The sequence below is a fragment of the Dendronephthya gigantea genome, unplaced genomic scaffold, assembly GCF_004324835.1.
Source record: "Dendronephthya gigantea isolate DGI-Jeju-01 unplaced genomic scaffold, DenGig_1.0 000053F, whole genome shotgun sequence".
NCBI lineage: Eukaryota > Metazoa > Cnidaria > Anthozoa > Malacalcyonacea > Nephtheidae > Dendronephthya > Dendronephthya gigantea.
The window spans coordinates 832,756-844,602 of record NW_021163063.1 but is presented as its reverse complement, the minus strand read 5'-3'; the positions used below and the strand labels follow the sequence as shown (position 1 = coordinate 844,602).

Here is an 11,847-nt window from a genome sequence, read left to right as displayed (position 1 = left end):
TTTGAAAAAAAGGTAAAAAAAAAACTTGACAGTGTGATTCTCTATTTAGTTAAGGCTTCGTCCATATGTCCCTCAAAGCGAAGCTTTTGCGTCACAACTCCTCCCTCGGGTATTACGTAAAGATTACCTCCGCATTACTTGCTTATCTTAAAAACAGCAACGCAAACGCGTGTTTTTGTCGAATACAATTAAAACTGCAAAATGAGAAATAAAAAATTGTTGTCAGGACATTCACACAATCGGACTCTGTTGGCAAACATGTTTGGCACGCTTTTTGGAGTAGACTTCAGAGCTTTCAAGAGGCGAAGATTGAGTGAACCAGAATGATTGAGGTTGGAATCTTTCTTACGTCGTTCCCAACATGCACAACGCTCATCACTACACTGATCTATATATGTGCCCATGATGTACATTAATTTGGATTCGGGACTTTTCCCGTGCTGCGAGCTCGAATATATTCAAAAATTACAAGTTTACTTTTATTGTTTTTCTGGCCCTTCACGGTCGCATAGGTGTAATCGAGAATCGCCATAAGACGCTCTTTCCAGCTGTGGGGTGACGGTGGTTCTTCTTGCTTGCATAAGACTTAGACTTTGGCTGGAATCATCTATTTGGGGTGGGTTCTAAAATCCAACAAACGTCCTACTTTCACAAATACGTTGCATAATCTGTAGGTATAAAATCTTGACACAAGCGATGGTGATACATTTGGAGTAATTTATTATAACTTTTGTACGCTTATAACCTGACGGGTATATTCGGCTTGTTAGTATGCCAACTAAATATTACCAGCCGAATTTAATTCAGATGAATTAAATTGAACGAATATTGGCTTAATTGCATTGTTCGCTTAAGAAAGGAACGCTCAAAACGAAAGAACACTCTACTCCAACCTCGTACCCAGGGACTTTTACCTGGAGCGTAGGTAAAGGACCCTGGTTACGAGGTTGAGAACACTCTTGCTCATATATGATACAGGGCAACCCTTGACGTATGTTGAAGACTGGGCGGTCAGCGATAAAACGAAATTCTATTCACCAACGAAAGGATGGTTGTCATTCAAAAGTTGGATATCCGCTATCCACAGGATATAATATATCGGCCTAAAGTTCCCCTTAACGTGCCTAAATGTACAGTTTCTCTTCAAAGTTTGGTCAATAGTGTAGTTTTACGACTTTCAAGTATATTTCAGAACGGTTAACAAAATAATTAATCACTATCTGTTGGACAGCGCAGTCCAGCCTTCTTACAACGGACTTTCTTAATAATAAAGGTGCATACAACTGAGTCAATTTGAAAAGATATTTCTAAAAATGGCAATCGTTTAATTTGAGGTGTAAATCTTATAAGCAACTAGGTTCTAGCAACATTCGTTCTGGACTACAATTAGTACATCAAAAGGATTTGCCCATGACTTTTCAAAGAAATTTCAGGGGGCTTGGTAAAACTTTGCAATTTGTGCCTCTCTGCCACGGGCACAATTTATCCCTTATTATTCAAACCTATGTACCTACAGCGTTTCAACCCTCCCCCCTTCTCGAGCTTGGGCCTGGAGCAAATTACCTCTCCCCAAAAAGCGGGATCATATGAACAAGCCCTAAGAATGACATATAATAAGTCATATAGTGTATATGAATCAGAAACACCCTCCCCCCCTACAGGTGACTTCTCTCGACAAACCCCTCCCCACTCCTCCCCCCCACTCAGACCCGTACCTATACGTTTAACCTACGATTAGTATCTTGTCCTAGAGAGATGATATACATTCGACATTCCTCTATCATTGAAGCATGAGCGCCTGTAGATTTTGACCCAGAATGATGTCCTTGACGGCGTGGAACACGAAGCGGATGTTCTCCGTGTCGGTGGCGGTCGTGAAGTGATGGAACAGCGCTTTGCTTCTTTCCCTACGACGATTGTCGAACATCTGTAGTATAAAATCTTGAACTGTGCCTAAATTATGCGGGTCGCCTTGGTAATTTGGAAAGTACATTTTAATCGAAGTGCGCTTCACTTTCTCTTCCAGTAAATCAGTCTTGTTTAGGAAGAGAATAACGGACACATTTACAAAGAATCTATTGTTTACGATCGTTTCAAAAATATCGCAGGATTCCACTAGGCGGTTGGTCATCCGGTCCTCCATAAGGACCTGGTCAAACGCGCTCGAAGACACGAGAAATAAGATCGCGGTGACTTTGTCGAAACATTGAAACCATTTCGCGCGTTGCGAGCGTTGTCCCCCGACGTCGACCATTCGGAAGGGGACGCCCCTGATGTCGAAATCGTGTTCCACGATTCCTTTCGTGGCCTTACGCGCGTGGAGCGCATCTTGTTTCGAGGGAAGGTAGTCCTAAAATAAACGACAGAAGTAAGACACAATTCATACAAAAATATACATGCGATTTTCTTCTTTTGAGAGATGTAATTGAGTAGATAAGTTACGGATGTTCGCACAAAGGCAGTTATAACGCAGAGCATTCATAACTGTGCACTCGTTTGCATCTGTCAGAAGAAGAGCATCGCTCTGAATCTATTCAAACCAGAACAGGAAAGGCGCGAGAATGTCATGGTTGATATTACCACGCATGCGTACCTATAATCCAAATCTAAAAACTGCCCCTAAAGTCAACAGGAAATTTGTGTAATAGATTAGGAATCGTTAATTAACCAAGTCTCAATTGTCCGCCCAAGTCACCTTAGATCTTACAAATCTGTATAGGGGGGTCCTCAATATCACTTGGTAAAGACGTAATGTAAAGGTGCGTAGAGATAAGAATAATAAAGAAATTCAGGCAATTTATCTCCGTTGGCAGCACTTCGAGGAGTTCCCCTTAATCAATAAGCCCGTACTTCCTAGTCGATGGGTTGCGTACTTGAAACTCTTAGACAAGAATTTTAAATAACATTCTCAAGATCTAACCAGGGAGTTTGGGATAGTTGAAAAAAAAACTTGATTCGCAGTTGCTTAGGTCAATGTTGTAAAAATACACCGATGTGGCAAACAGTATCTATCAAAAACGAAATGGTTGTTATTTGCAATACATCAGCCGACAAAATAGTTGTATATTTCACAGGCAATTCTCGAAAGAGTTTATAGCAGCAGATTTTGAAGTTGTTAGGCGGCTTCCTATCATGGTCCACAGGCATTACACGAAAGACTGTTGAATAAAGTCATCCTTGAAAAAGCCTTGTTCAACCTTTAAGCTGATTTCAACATTTGCAATGTAACTAGACACAGTTCATGTCCAATTTAAAACACGACGTTTTTTCAAAAAATTGAAAAAAATTCTTTTTGGGATTGCTTCTGTGCTCAATTATCGAAATAATCCCACTTGTGTTAAGCTTGAATACGATAAAAAATCAGGCATTCGATTTTTTCATAGTTGAAAAATCGTGTCGGGCTCCACGACTAAGTTCAAACGAAGCAGCTGATATCTTGATGTCGTGAATAATTCATTGACTCACATCGAAATTTCAGCCAGTCGATTTTTATGCCCACGTCGGAGTGTGTATGGCTTTTAAAACGTCACTGAGGGGAGACGTGCCAATGGACACCTTCCACCTATTGACGAGTGACGCGATGTGAATGATTCAAAGATGAAACTGATTAGCATAAGTTGCGTGCGTTCGAGCTAATGAGAATTAATCCACTTATTAGTCGATTAGCACAAGTTCCGATAAGTGGGGAACAAATTGAAACTTGACGGTTTTTGTGTATGCGAGAAGGCTGTCGTGTCGGTATCGAAACAACTTCAAAAATTCGATTTTTATCAGCGAAAATTCTTTCGACAGAAGAGTCTGATAGCAAGTACAAGGCATCGTGCTTTGGAAAAAAGGGAAACGATGTTTCGTGAGAAATTCAGCCACTGTTCACACGGTAATCATTTTAATAACGCCCACAGATATCTTCAAGACTGGAGAGCGCATCTGCTATGAATAAGCAAATAAGCAAAACAAATGGTGGCCATGCATATTGAATCGCCCTGCCCAAATCTACTCAGACAAACTTCGTTCCGAGTTTCTGGCGAGAAAATATTTCCAAACAAGGAATTCTCCTCAATAGTTGGCATTCTTCCTCGTGTGTTTAAAATGCATGCATGAAATAGTTTTCACGAGCGAAAAAATCACTTGTGAAAATCGATTTGCACAGTCTAATTTCAACGGCAAGCGATCACGCCTAAGCAGGAATTTGATATATTCATAAGTCTTATCTCGTTGAACTATTCTTGTTTTTAAAACCACTGCACCTAACAGGATGCGCGCGCTGTTAATAATATATCGGTGGCAACTACGCTATTATTTTAGGCCGTGGACCGCTTTAGAAGGAATGTGACGCATTGGATATTGTTATAGCGCAAACACAACTAGGATACCAGATATTGTTCATCTCTGTGTCAATATTTAAGCGTGCCTTGCCCAAAATAGGCTTTCGATACTACGGTATATTGTATCACAAATGACACACTTGAGAATGAATGGCCAAAGCATTCATTTGGTCTTGGACGTATCCGACCCACCCCATTAAAAAGAAAACGAGCCTAAAGCGTAAAAACGGTTTAAAAATCTACATTCACGCAATTCAAATATAACTTATTTCTACATTCGAATCGTTATATTATAATTAATCATACAAAACAACCTATTTTAATATCATACAACTCAGGAGACTACTTTTATAAATTAATGATCACTCGGCTAGCCTATGGTATAAAAAACATGTCTTTTGAGGCGTGCGCTTGATTATTCAGGCGCGCGACCCCAAAAAATTCGTATAAAAATATTGTTTCGTTTTAATGTTGAATGCACCCATTCATTAGAGTATGAATATTATTATTGTAGATTGGCTGAAATTTATGGAAAACAGTTCGACTTTGTAAGTCCTCATTTAGTAACGCCTATAATATTTTAAACCGATAATAGAAGAGATATTTACTTTGACGAGGGAAAACGTCGCTGGATATTGGAGAATTGCATTTTCCTGAAACTTGTAACGCAATTTTCAAACACAGGACGCAGTTATACACGCGCGATAGGTACATTTGACGCGAGAATTTTTCGCCAAACCCCAAAGGGTGTCAAAGGAACGAACGAAAATGAAATCTGTGAAATGTGGGTCATTATATATTATGTTTTTCTGTGCGAATACTTCTACATCCACTACGCAAGACTCCGACGATGAGAGAGTCTCAGTTTAGCACTTTGCAGAGAAAGCGAAGTCGAATGACGACCATATGCATTGCATAACAATGAAATCAAAATTGACAATCTGCTTGATAAAAAAAGGTTATTCCAGAAATAGGCATATTAAAATACGTAGGAGTTTAAAGTTTGATTGCGGATCGTCGCCAACTGCGGTAAATACAGCCTTGCAAAGTTCGTAAATATTTGTGCACTGATATATATATTCGGCGGGAAAAATTGCTACAATTCCGAACGATAATTGTAGCAATTTTCACGCGAAATTCCGAAGTAAACATAAAACTTGCGAACGCTTAGCAGCGCTACATTTATCGCATTTTATAACATTTCGCAACAAAACTTTGTAACCTTGCTTATTTTAATATGCTCTTTCTGACTGCAGCGATATTTTTTCATCCATTTTGCCAGATCAAAAATTAATCCGCGAAGCAAATTGTCTACTCAACTGTTTTTTGCTATCAATCGTGTTCCGATTAGAACGAACATTTCTTTGAAATGGTACAGAAGTCAATTGGTTAAAACCGTAACATAGTTTGTTAGCCATTTTAAGTTTTGAAAACACCGTATAATTAATTTAGACTCGAAATGAAGTGCATTTATAGTCAAATATGCCTTTGTAGTCGGATTGGAGAGGTTGTAACGCGATTTCAGTTCCGTATTAAGGTACAAAATGTCGATTTAGGGAGCATGCAAACTGTTCAAAACACAATTGTAGACAAGGTTATCTCGCCGTGGTTTACTGGAGCATCAATGCTTTTAAGTTATACTGTAGTATTGTATCTTTAACTGCATGGAAGACAAACTTTATATTCTCTGTGTCGATGGCCGTGGTGAAATGATGGAACAGCGCTTTAGACTTTTCCCTTCTCTTGCTGTTAAACATTTCGAGAATAAATTGCTGTACGTCGCTGAGCTTGTGTGGACTCCCCTGGTAGTTTGGGAAAAAATTTCTGATGTCTGTCGCTTGAACCTTCTTCTCCAGCAAGTCGGTCTTGTTTAAAAATAATATAATCGAGACGTTGCTAAAGAACTTATTGTTCACAATTGTTTCAAAAATATTACACGACTCGACGAGTCGGTTGGTTGTCCTGTCCTCCATGAGGACCTGGTCAAAAGCGCTCGAGGAGACAAGAAAAAGAATCGACGTGACTTCCTCGAAGCACTGAAACCATTTTGCACGTTGAGAACGCTGTCCTCCCACGTCGACCATTTTGAACGGTATTCCCTTGATGTCAAATTCATGTTCCACTATGCCCTTGGTTGCCTTTCTAGCGTGTAAAGCGTCCTGCTTTGTCGGCAGGTAATCCTGCAACGAAAACACAGAACTGTGGTCAATTTACGCCAAGGGAATGCAATGAAAATGACGAAGAAACGGTGAAGGTTGTTAGGTTAGTTCCTTAAGGAAATGTAATGGAAACATCCAGGCCTGCTAACTTTCAAAGTGTACATTTTTTACCAAAAAAAAATTCAAACTTTTTGCAACTTGAAATGAATGGAGGAGCTGCATAAAATATATGCTACAAATTTTAGCAATGCATTTTGAAAGGATTTTCATTTGTTGGAATATTGCAATGTTTGGAAAGACACTGGGTTTTTACGACAAAGCGACTGCGAAAGGCAACCATTCGACATAGCAGCTAAGAATTTGAATACAAAATATAGAAGCATTAGTAATTATATTACAATAATTACAATAGTTATTTAACAACATTGATCACCAGCCTCTGTACAAATTAATTTATCATTATGGACATTACTCCACACACAATATATTAAAAATTGAAAACCTAGAATGGATTACACTACAATTCTACTCGATATATTACATATTATGAGAATCTCTGCATATCTTGCATGCTTACAATACAGTGAATATGAGTACATCTCTTAAAAGCATCGCATATTGTTGCAGAGAGCTTGATTAACCCAATTATAATCGATACTACCCAGACGAAATTGTCTGCAATACTACAGCAGGGTGTACCCGGGAACATTGCCAGACATGCATAAAGCCAGACAATAACAATATTGATATCTTTGACAAGCCTTAAGATGGAACAATGCATGTTTGCAAGCACATTCACTGCCAATTAATGATTCACGAACTCTAATAAATTTAATGAGCACTGCAGCTATTTCATTTGCTTGTGGATTAGAGCAATGAGACCTTTGGTTGTTGTGGCTGTTTTTTAAAGGAAAGAAATCATGTCTGAAATGCACAGTTTGCAAACTTAGCAGCCTTTCCGAGGACCTAAATACCTCTGTTGAGGGCCTGAAGCACAATTTCGTTTCATTTTTAAGATGAAAATTAGGTCTAATTAAGGTTGTCATACAAGACTAGAAATTGCCAACTAACTTTCAACAAATCTAAGCAAATTTTTCATGGAAAGTTGTGCAAAATTAGATGATAATTCAGTTCTTGAATATTAAAATTCCCGTCTCAAAAGCAAAAGCACTTTTGTCAACACAAATCTACAATTAAAATATTAAGGTTGGCTAAAAAGAATTCTTTTGTTTGGGTCACAATACTTAATGAACTCTTTTTTATGGCTGATCGCTGTTAAGTTGTAATCTTTGAGCTTTCAAATTAGGCAAACCACGCACTTTTTCCATCGCAAATACGTTGGAAATAAGCAGGTGAAACGAAGGATGTGAATATATATATTGTTTAGACAACAATCTCAGGCGTTATTAATGAATAATGAAAGGGGAAAAATACGTTGGAATATTCATCGGTAAAGTTATTTGTGACGCCATGCAGTTAGTTCTCACGAAATTTTCCCCATTTTCGAAACCAATCAAGCAGTTTCATGCTTTTCGTTGAGGATCTTTTACGCTTCCTGACAACTATCAAACATATTTACACACTGCAGAGGCAATATGACCGATGAAAACACGCGAACTTTTTGCTCATATTTTGCCACTGATTTGCCGAATATTATCGCGAAATGGTCTAAAGATGCTAGCGTGTGTTCGATAATTATCAATAAAACAATATTCAACGATTGAATACGCTGAAATTTCTGGCGAAACCTCGCATTTCCACAGCGCTGAATTGCCCCATGTGTTAACGTTTAATGTCCATCTCACTTGAGTCTCTCTGAAGCAATTCATTAAACGTGCGATAATATAGACCAAAAATTAACGCCATCTTGTGGTAAATGCGGCTGGCCGCGCTTCAATTTCTTTCAAACCGATGCCCTCCTACTCGTTTTAATGAAATAAAAACCATCTCGTGCGAGCGAATCCCGGGCAATATCTCCGAATAGCAACATGCGCGAACGACATTTTGCCAGCCTTCTCTACACGGGATTCATATTTCTATATATTAATGATAATCTACTTAAAGAATTTATAGATCTCTCCAAAAACTCACCGGTTGCCCGACTCGATGCAGCTGATCCAAGAAGTACTTGGTCGAATCGCCCTGAGAAAACGATAAAACAACAGCGTAAATTTGCAATCATTTTTCCGAGGCGGCGAACGCGGCGAAGAATTGGAACTTCGGAGCATTCTAATTTGTAAATTGCGACAATATGCAGGCGAATTAATATTTTCGTAACGCAAAGCAGCAAATTAAAAGACTAAACTCTAGCAGATGGCTGCGATCCCTCGACTGTTTATTAAAGCATTATTAGAGGGAGACGAACAGCATTTACCAGGCGGACAAGTTCAAGGAAGCAGACTTCAATTTTAGAGCGCTTCGTGACGTGACATTGTCAGGCCGAGATATGCACTTTTAGTTGCTCTATGGCGGAAGCCGATCATCAAAGATCGATCAATGATCAATACTCTGGGCTCATTTTCTAAGCTGTTTAGGGCCACAATAGACCAAACACGATATTAAAAGGTTTTCATTAGGCAATAGCGTACATTACATTAACCCAAACCTTATGTTTACCAAATGATTCTATTGAAACATGCGATTATATAGTTACATACTTCATATTTGTCTAAACAACGCCACAAACTCCGAACCGAATACAAGTCAAAACAAAAACCTACCAGCTGAAACTCTCGCCGTCGATCGTACGAGGTCTGAATACCCTCGTCCTGCCATAACTTGTTCACGGCGTCGACGTACTGAAGAAATAAGCTCGTCTCGATTTTCTGAGGAGCTTGAAAGTCCAGTATAGTTCGGGCATATCTCTGATTGTTTGGGTCTCCCCATTCAATACCAAGCTTTCGTCTAGCATCGGCCAGTACCTTCATTCCTTTTAAAATATTACTATAGACAATCGGCCTGAACTCGGCGAGTGCAGCTACATCGTAGTCTTCACCGTGAATAATTCTCATTTGCTTCAAGAAGGTGCTCTTTCCTGACTCACCGGCTCCTAAAAGCAAGATCTTAACTTGTCTTCGAAGCCGCTCCTTTTCCCGATTAAGCCTTTTATCGATATCCTTGGACCTCTGCTTCTGCTGTCTCGTCTCTTCATCGTCGCAACAAGGTAAAACCATCTTTTAAACGCACATAAATTCGCTTCAAAACACAGCCGTAGACATTTTTCCACACCCTCAGATAGCAAGCACACCGAAGGATGCGATGTTTGGGAGAATTTCTCGACCGATCGGCAACTTCCTGCGCGCGCCTGATTGGCTGCGTCAGTGCGACAATATTATTACCAGATTCACACACACACACACACACACACAGGGATTTCAATATTCAAACACTGTTCGCAAACAAACAGACAAAAAAATACTAATTAAAAGCCCGGCAAACTTGCCTGCCCATTCGCGGGGCCTAAATAACCGACATCTACACCCATAATTCGGCGTAATAACAAACTCGTAATTATATTTATATTGAAAAAATTTCGCAAGTACAAGGACACTTCAGCCCGCATAACAACGTGGCTCATAACGCCGCCCGCAATGACGGGCGCCAGTGGGCGTATGACGTCACCGCGGCAACAATCGTACGCTAATTACGCAAAACAACTTGATATAACTGCTGAATTTTTCATCAGATGAAGCCTATGATATTTTCATATTAAATAAACAAAACGAGCCCCAAATGTAATGTGTGGGCTCCGACGATTAATAATAAGAATGTCAAAAGGTGAAGAGGGGTGGGGTAAGGGGGAGAGGGTAGGCCACATAAATTATAAGCGGTCAAATTTTGGTCTAAACATTCAGTTTCTGTTAATTTTTCATTTTGAAAGCTCGTTTACACCTGCAACTATTGCTGTGATTTTCGGCCAGATCTTCATTTGACAGATGCATACGAGGGAATAGTTAATGAATGCGTTGATGTGTGAGCGCCCTTATCTGAACATTCATAACTTAACCACTCGTTTGCATCTGTCAAAAGAAGAAAATCGGAGCGAAAATTGCAGCGAAAACCGCAAGTGCAAAGCCGTAAGAGTCTGTTTGCATAGTCTCGCTTACTGGCGCTTATTCGAGATGAAACGAAGCGTCAATGACTTTTGAGGTATTGAAATGAGTATATAATATGATCCTGGCAGTCGTGTACTCATCTCCCCAATAGCTCGTGCTTGTTTCTTTCATCAAGACTTATTTCAATAGCTCAAAATCATCTGAAGCCTCGTTGAATCACACATATCGGGTAACCGGGCTCATGTAAACAGCCCCCGCTAAGTATGGCTCAAACATTGAACCCTGCCATACGTTATTTACTTTCATTGTTTGAGATATTTCTCGATCGCCAATCGAAACTAATACACAATCAAAGACAAATTCGAGCCTAAAACTCCATTTTAAAACGATTTTTTACGCATGTAATGAGAAACAAGATGTCCTCAAGGGCAGTCTGGCAAAAGTCCCACATTAGATGCGATATTTTTGTAAGGGGTTTTATCAGATTGGCATCGCCCGATCTATTAATAAAAGTCTTCCCACATCCGCACGCTTACCAATAAGAATATATGGTCAGCTGTTGTAAGCGTGGGCTTGCGCGTATATCTCCTGATATAAATCTGTATAATTGCATCAGAACAACAGTGGGGTCACTCGGCTGAGGGGATAACATTGCCAAAACGGGGGACGCTAAAAAGCAAGGGAATTATAAAGGGGTGGGTGTGTAGGGTGGGGGATGGATGCGTAGGGAGGGAGGGGGGTGCTTGTGTAGGGATGGAGGACGGGTGGATGTTTGGGGAGGGAGGGTGTAGATGTGTAGGGAGGGAGGGGGGTGGATGTGTATGGAGGGAGGAGGTGGAGGTGTAGGGAGGGAGGGGGTGGAGGTGTAGGGAGGGAGGAGGGTGTAGGTGTAGGGAGGGGGGGGGAGGTTCGGCCTCCTCAAGCTTGTTTTCCACCAGGAGAACTTGTTCACTCGAACTGGTAAAAAGTAGGAAGCGATTTTTGCGGCGACTTTTTTCACAAACCAATCACATCATAGGATTTCAGATATCGTTTCGCGCCGTGTGAATAAATATTCGCCAAGTGGCGACTATAATTTACCACAGAAAGATCCGTCTACAAGAGTTTGGTTCTGCTGCTAGCTAACTACGTAAATTTCTTCACAAAAGACGAGTTAATATGATTACATCAACGACTAGCTTGAACGTATGTGCCGTTGAGGCTGTTTACATGATCCCGCTTAGACAAGATTCAACGAGGTTGAGATGACTTTGAGGTATTGGAATGAGTGTATAACATGATCCTGGCAGTCGTGTACTCATCCAGACA

The 11,847-nt window shown here is 40.1% G+C and overlaps 1 protein-coding gene across 2 annotated transcripts; it reads right to left on the bottom strand.

Moving 5' to 3' along the window:
- Positions 1-738: 738 nt before the first annotated feature.
- Positions 739-9,757, bottom strand: LOC114529102 (guanine nucleotide-binding protein subunit alpha-13-like). 2 transcript variants are annotated; one of them, XM_028550847.1, is made up of 3 exons: positions 9,205-9,756; positions 8,576-8,626; positions 739-2,350 (listed from the first exon to the last, which is right to left on the bottom strand). In XM_028550847.1, the coding sequence occupies exons 1-3, from the start codon at positions 9,655-9,657 to the stop codon at positions 1,781-1,783; spliced, it is 1,074 nt and encodes a 357-aa protein (XP_028406648.1). In that variant the 5' UTR covers positions 9,658-9,756; the 3' UTR covers positions 739-1,780. The 2 variants fall into 2 exon arrangements, with proteins under 2 accessions (XP_028406648.1, XP_028406649.1); XM_028550848.1 differs by lacking the exon at positions 739-2,350 and adding an exon at positions 4,552-6,505 and having other exon boundaries at positions 9,205-9,757.
- Positions 9,758-11,847: the final 2,090 nt, after the last annotated feature.

What these genes read in the sequence shown, in the direction of transcription:
- LOC114529102 (XM_028550848.1), bottom strand. Translation starts at nt 9,657, where the DNA reads ATGGTTTTACCTTGTTGCGACGATGAAGAGACGAGACAGCAGAAGCAG. An exon ending in GACGGCGAGAGTTTCAGCTG is followed by an intron (nt 8,627 to 9,204) that starts GTAGGTTTTTGT and finishes TCGTTTTCTCAG; the next exon opens with GGCGATTCGACCAAGTACTT. An exon ending in TGCATCGAGTCGGGCAACCG is followed by an intron (nt 6,506 to 8,575) that starts GTGAGTTTTTGG and finishes TTTTCGTTGCAG; the next exon opens with GATTACCTGCCGACAAAGCA.